The following is a 6,403-nucleotide window of genomic DNA, read 5'->3' as shown; positions in this document are numbered from 1 at the left end:
AATTGAGGCAGTTCTGAAGGCAAAAGGGGGTCCAACCCGTTACTAGCATGGGGTACCTAATAAAGTGGCCGGTGAGTGCATATATATATACATATATAATATATATATGTATTCAGCTAACCAGTTGTTCAATACTTCTATGCTTTTCATTTGCTCCATTTAGGTGACGTGTTTGATTCAGACACAGAGAGAGGAGACTAGAAGCACTCTGCAATTAATCTCCGTAACTACTTTAAGCTCTCCCCTGCATTAACACAAACACCCAGGCTTAAATAGCCATTGTAATCAGAATATTGAATGTTGAAAACACACAGACCCACTTTGTAGATCCATACTTAACACTGTGCACAAAATGAACTTTGGCAGTGCCTCAGGAGAATTTAATTACTTCCTCTCCCTCTCCCTATTGGCCGAGAGGTCTGGGATATGCTAATTAAGCATTGACTGATAAAACATTCCCTTGGCCTCTGTGTCTCATTACTACTAACTTCTCTGATTGCAGAGTCCAGCACCCACAGTGTCTGATAAATAAGAAAGCACCTTAGGCCACAGGCTGTGACTAAATGCATATTAACTGGAGGGATATGACCTAGCAGTGTGATGGCACAACGCCTAAAAAACTAAAAGAAAAAACTTTGTGCCGCAATCAGGGTACCTTATCTTTTTTTCTAATTGATAATTAGTCCTGCATTAATTTGGGGCCAGCATCTATCTCTTATCACAAAGGTACAATTTATCAGCAGCTTAAATGATTGACTAAATTGGGTTGGCAATGTTAATGACTCACCTTGCAAGGAATGGGACATGAGGGAAATTATTTCTCCTGACTCATATTTAATTAACCTTAGCAGATGTGCTGGGCATGCATTTTGTCTTCTAAGAAAAAAGACATGTTTAAAACACTTTAAGTACAACATCTTTGGCAAATCCTGTTTTAAAATGAATATTTTAATGGCAAAAAAGATGTTATATACATTAATATAAAATGTAAGAAAACAATAGTAAAAATCATTGTTATTGTTACGACATTATAAAATGAGATTGGCTTTTTGGATATAGTTTAATATAAAAAATGTTATACTTCTAAGACAGAGAGGTTGTTTAGTTGGCTCCTTCATATCCTGGTCTCTGTACAGGGAGAACCAGGAGTACCACAACTCTTTACATAGAAGACCTTAGTACCTTCAGCTTGTGCAACTCATACTGTACTGCCAAAAACCAAAGAGCCATTGTTTGATATGTTGACCATGCTATGCAAAAAAGACAACATTAATTTTTCTTCCCACTTTTAAAAAAGCAAGTTGAAAACTGCTTGTAAAATGTATTATTTTTATGTAATTGCATATCCAAAACTGAGAAAAAAAACAACATAAACTAAATTTAGCTAAATAAGTGATCAAAACCCCTTTCTTACAGTAGCATGGTAACAGTGGCCAAACGCATGGCTCTGGTATAACCAACCAACAACACTAACTATCATTAAAAAGAAATATAAAAAAACAAACATTTGAGAGTACATGTGAATTGCGTACCAGCATCAGAGGCATAACAATAATTCACCTTCACGTAGTATACACGTCATATCTCGATATACTGCAGCTCAGCAAAGCTTCACCAGGCACTGATGCAGCATTGAGAGAAACAGTTAAGACCTTCTGCATTCTGGTTTTGGAAAAGATGTGAGTGTGTCCCCCAGTAGATCATTTTCTCTCTTGCCCCATAACATGCTGTAAAATAAAGGCAGCTACAACTACCCAAAGCAATACAATTGACCTTTTAGTAATGCACAGAACACTTTTTGATTTGGTACATTGGCTGTGATTCAAACATTTTAATTCAGCAGTGTGGATGATTAGTTATACTGTCTTATTACCCATCACCTGAAGGTCCTAGAAGCATAAAAAAAGAAGAAAAAAAAGAAGAAGCATAAAACAACATAATTTGTTTTTATCATATTACATTTATCTTTTGTGTTTATGGTTTCCCCTTCTTTCACATTTTACACTTAGATTAATTACAAGCCAACTGCCATTTATTATTGACCTACTACATATTTGGTAACATTTGGGTTAATGCTAGGCACATTGTTCTATTTGCTACTCTGGTTAATGTTAATACTGAGCAGAAGAAGTGAATGACCTAATGGGGCATGTGAACTATTTTGGTGTCGCTTCTCCATACTTGACCCCCAGGCCAATCTCCTAATTCTTGTTCTTTTTGTAATACCTTGACAGTTTGATTTCAAAGTTTGATTTCCATACTGGTGCTAAAAAGTGATAAAAGTATAAAAAAGACACACATTTCTAAGTTATTCCAAAACTTACATTCAGTCAATACAAAGCCCACTCCTGTGACCCTCCTCCTACTGCAGAACAACTGTCTCCCAACAATCTAAGAACTTTCACTCTTTCCTCTGCTCTGTTCATCTTTGAAAACTCTTTGAATCAAATCATTGTGAACCATAAAGGCTTTGGCCTTGCACTGCATGTGTTATTACCATCTCTTCCAGCTTCCTCCACGCACACTTTAAGTCTATTGCTTCTTTCTTTAATCCCTCTTCCTTCCCTACATCCTTATCAGTATTCCTTCCCATCTATTATTTTTCTCTCTTTCTTTTCTTTCTCTTTTTCTGTAATCTTTAGCCTTCTAACCCTCTTACTTTCTTTTTTCTGTCAAGATCCACATCTGTCAAACAACAAGCAAATGAGATGGTTTTTAAGATAAAACATCTACGTAATATAGGCGTTTTCTTCATTCTTACATTCACTTCAGTGGGATTTCATCAACAGTCAAATTAACAGAAATGCAACTCACGTAATCCTGAAATGTCAATTTAAACATTTAATCTCCACTGAAAATAATACTGCTGAGCCTTGTAGAATGAAACACGGACATGCTGAGCTGCACTCTAACTCTTAGTTACACTTAATTGATGGTTTAGCAAGTGGCTAAATGGATATAGTGTACAGTGTGGCGCAGCACTGAGAAGAGCACTCTGAAGCAGAACTCATGTTTCAACAGGACTTGTGAATACTTCACCACATGGTGACGCCTACACCACCAGGTCACACAGATGTGCCGCAAACATCTATCGCATCCAAACTACAGTACACAGCATCCACAGACAACGCAGGGAAAGAAAGAGGCTGCTATGTAATACAGAGTGAAAATGAGCTCTGCAACAGGGTAGTTACGTTCTTGGCTTTTCTGTCTGGTTTACCAAACATGAACATCCCCAAGGCATAAACACTTTACTCTGCTCTGGCACATGAAGCTTGCAAACGGTGACACAATCACCCATTGTAGTGGTTTGGCTGAACTGTATGGAACAATGACCTATTCCACCATTACTGCAGTTTTTGCCATTTTCTTGCAATTCCCCAACTTATTTCACATCGCTGTCTATCATGTTAACTCACCATTATCACATATGTGCCTTTCCCCGAAAATGATTGTGCTACTCTCATTAGAAGAGAAAGCAGAAATAAAAAGCTTTAACGGTGTGAAGTGACGCGTCAAATCGTCGGTGTGTGTCTTGCCATTCCTGGGTTGTAATTTGACTGAAAGATGCAGCGTTATTACTAAAATGGTTGCATTGTTCTTCCCAGAGCTTCTTCCAGTATGTCAAAGCTCATAGGTTGATATTAGCAAGCTGATGAAAGTGGTTTTCAGCTTGCTGTTTAAAGCAATAGATTCTTTTTTTCTGAACTGAATGTCTGATGGAAAACCAAAAAGTGAGCAAAATCTACAATCTCTCTGGAATGATTCAATAAACACAGGCTGTACTAAGGGTTGCGTACTGATGACTGTGAAAATGTAATCAAAGAATATTCCATACAGTCAAGTTGAGGCCACTTTACCTAATAAAGTTAAGTATTAAAAGACAAATGTCAGTCCAATAATGGGGGTATGATGTTAAATGAATATAAATGAATGTAAATTTGAGATTCAGTACTTCCACAAAAGTAGTTAAACATGTTGCTATCCCAGAATTATTTTAAAGCAGTAACAGAGTTAGTCATACGTGTTGTAAACCAACAACCAGGCGTGGTCGTAGACTCAGATTACACCTAATCCTGTACGAAATATTTCAGATAAAAATGAAAGACAGTCATAGCATTATTAAAACATTATTGCATGTACATATGGTTCATACAGTGCTCTTTTGTGCTTAAAAGCACTTCACTTATTCAACTGTTTCCATAATTTATTGACTAAATAATACTGTACGTGACGCAGTACAACATCTATACTTGAATATGGGCTGGCATAGTGGCGTCCTCCCTGTTAGGCAAAAAACGTCAATAGGCCTCAAAATGCTCTTCATTTAATAACATACTGTAACTAATGTCCACATTTTAAATGCCGTGCATATCTTTCATTGGTAATCTTGCATGGATGCATATATCCACCGTACTAACACATATCATGTTAGTCAGTTTTGGAATGTAGAAACATTTTCAATCATCTTCTATATCTCAACTCACCCTCAAATGAAGACTTAAAGTGCTCAGAATATGCTCATTTTCAGGTTCATAATTGTATCTACAGGTTGTACCAAAATAGGTTTACGTGGTTTAAATATAAGAAAACAACTTTTTGTTGTACTACACATTGCTGCAGCTCCTCTTTTCACCCTGTGTGTTGAGCTCTCTGTTTTAGCTAAAGAGTGAGGCATCTCACTTCTGTTCCATCTTTGTTGGGAGTGGCACATGCGCAGTAAGTAATGCTAGCTTGTCAGTTGCAGAGCATGAGGGAGTGCCATGCTAGCAGCTAGGTGAGCACTAACTAACTATAACTAATCAAGCTGTTTGGAGCAGTTTGTGAACAGCGTTTTCTGTTGGAGATGGTAAGTCCCTTTCGGGTGGACTTTGGGCATTTTCCCTTTTTAAACCTACAGTATAACATGCACAAAAAAGATATATAACACAATAAAGGACAGGGCAAAAGCCAAAAAGCATAATATGAGCACTTTAAATCCTTAGGATCACTTCTTTGTATACACAACCTGCTTCAGTCTCAAGCATTTATGTGGATTTATGGCATAGGAATACTGACGTTAAAAGCTGTCATTTCTTTCTATGAATGGCCACACAGCCACAAGGTTAACATGTTACTCAATGACACATTGTAGAATATTTTTTGTTTTGTCTTGTTTTTTGTGGCTGCATTGAAACCACCAGGTACAATATGAGAATGTGTAGAGCTGTATTAACGCCTTAATTTAAATGAATCCAATTACCTTCGGGACTTGGACTGATTTGTGAAAGAGACAACTTAATCAGAGTAGGCTATAGTGAAAAGTAAAAAGCCTGCTAATGTTATACTGCAAGAAGCAATAAAATGACTTCAAACAACCAGCCATTACGCATCACGCCGGGCCACTCTATAATTAACCTCCTTTACCTTGCTTCTCTGTGTATTACCATATACTTCAAACATTGTAGACTGCGTTTGATAATGATGGTGATTTAAATCACACCATTAAGAGGTTACAAATCTATTTCATTGGAGTACCGCAAACAGAAGAGCTGCACAAAGAAAAGCAGTTAGCATTCTGCTCATTTTCATCCCTGGACTTGAATGGTTTACACAGCTGCAGTCATGGCATTCTTTTGTCTTGGGTTGGTTTGGTGTTGCTGTTGCTGTCTTCCTCCCTCCCCAGTATAGCCATATTGGTCTGGACTGGGATCCACCAGGTGCCTGTAACCAATCAAACATGTACTCTGTACACTCATCCTCTGTATACTCAATTATATTCCAAAATGATGCTTACTCTCCTAATAGTCCATTTTAAAATATCACAAAACTCTCCAGGTTTTAAAATTGATGAAGTGAGTCATTTCTACAAACAGGAGGATCTCTCAGATATTGTAATTTACCTGGAATCACCAATATCCACAAATTTCCCCTACCTGTAACCTCCACCCCTGGTTCCACGGGTCAATGTGTCGTAACGTGGTCCACGAAGTGGCGGGGTAGGAGACGGGGGCACATCCTGCCGCATGGGGCCTCTCTGCTGGGAGCTTGGGGAAGAGAAGAAAATGTCAACCATTATCCCAATATGAGAAAGAACATTCAAGACAGAAGTTGAGAAGGCTAGGCCTTACTTTCAGACAAATTTTTAAGTCTGACTCTTGTGAGTATAACTTCTGTGAAAGCAACATAAAGAAACATTGCATTTAATTACCTTGGGTGGGGGTAGTACCCAGGGTCGACACTCCGAGGGTCCCCTGGCCGTGCAAATGGCTGACCAAGTGGGTAGCCGGAGTAAGATTGAGCAGACTGGGAGTTGGGGTTAGGGTAGGATGGGGCAAACTGGGAATTGGGGTTAGGGTAGGATTGGGCAGACTGGGAGTTGGGGTTTGGGTAGGATGGGGCGGACTGGGAGCTGGGGTTTGGG

General features: G+C 38.5%; 1 protein-coding gene across 6 annotated transcripts in view; it reads right to left on the bottom strand.

The window, feature by feature from the left end:
• Positions 1 to 5,051: 5,051 nt before the first annotated feature.
• LOC117952448 (partitioning defective 3 homolog B-like) overlaps positions 5,052 to 6,403 on the bottom strand; it is a 206,756-nt gene continuing 205,404 nt past the window's right edge. For 5 of the 6 annotated variants that reach the window (XM_034884748.1, XM_034884746.1, XM_034884747.1 and 2 more), the window contains 3 exons: positions 6,191 to 6,391; positions 5,916 to 6,026; positions 5,052 to 5,703 (listed from right to left, as the gene is read on the bottom strand). In XM_034884748.1, the coding sequence (XP_034740639.1) occupies positions 5,589 to 5,703; positions 5,916 to 6,026; positions 6,191 to 6,391 (427 nt within the window). In that variant the 3' untranslated portion in view covers positions 5,052 to 5,588. The remainder of the gene's footprint in view (positions 5,704 to 5,915; positions 6,027 to 6,190; positions 6,392 to 6,403) is intronic. The other variant, XM_034884750.1, reaches the window with a different exon arrangement.

This window comes from Etheostoma cragini, chromosome 11 (assembly GCF_013103735.1).
Source record: "Etheostoma cragini isolate CJK2018 chromosome 11, CSU_Ecrag_1.0, whole genome shotgun sequence".
In the NCBI taxonomy this organism is placed as follows: domain Eukaryota; kingdom Metazoa; phylum Chordata; class Actinopteri; order Perciformes; family Percidae; genus Etheostoma; species Etheostoma cragini.
This window is presented reverse-complemented; position numbering and strand designations above follow the sequence as displayed.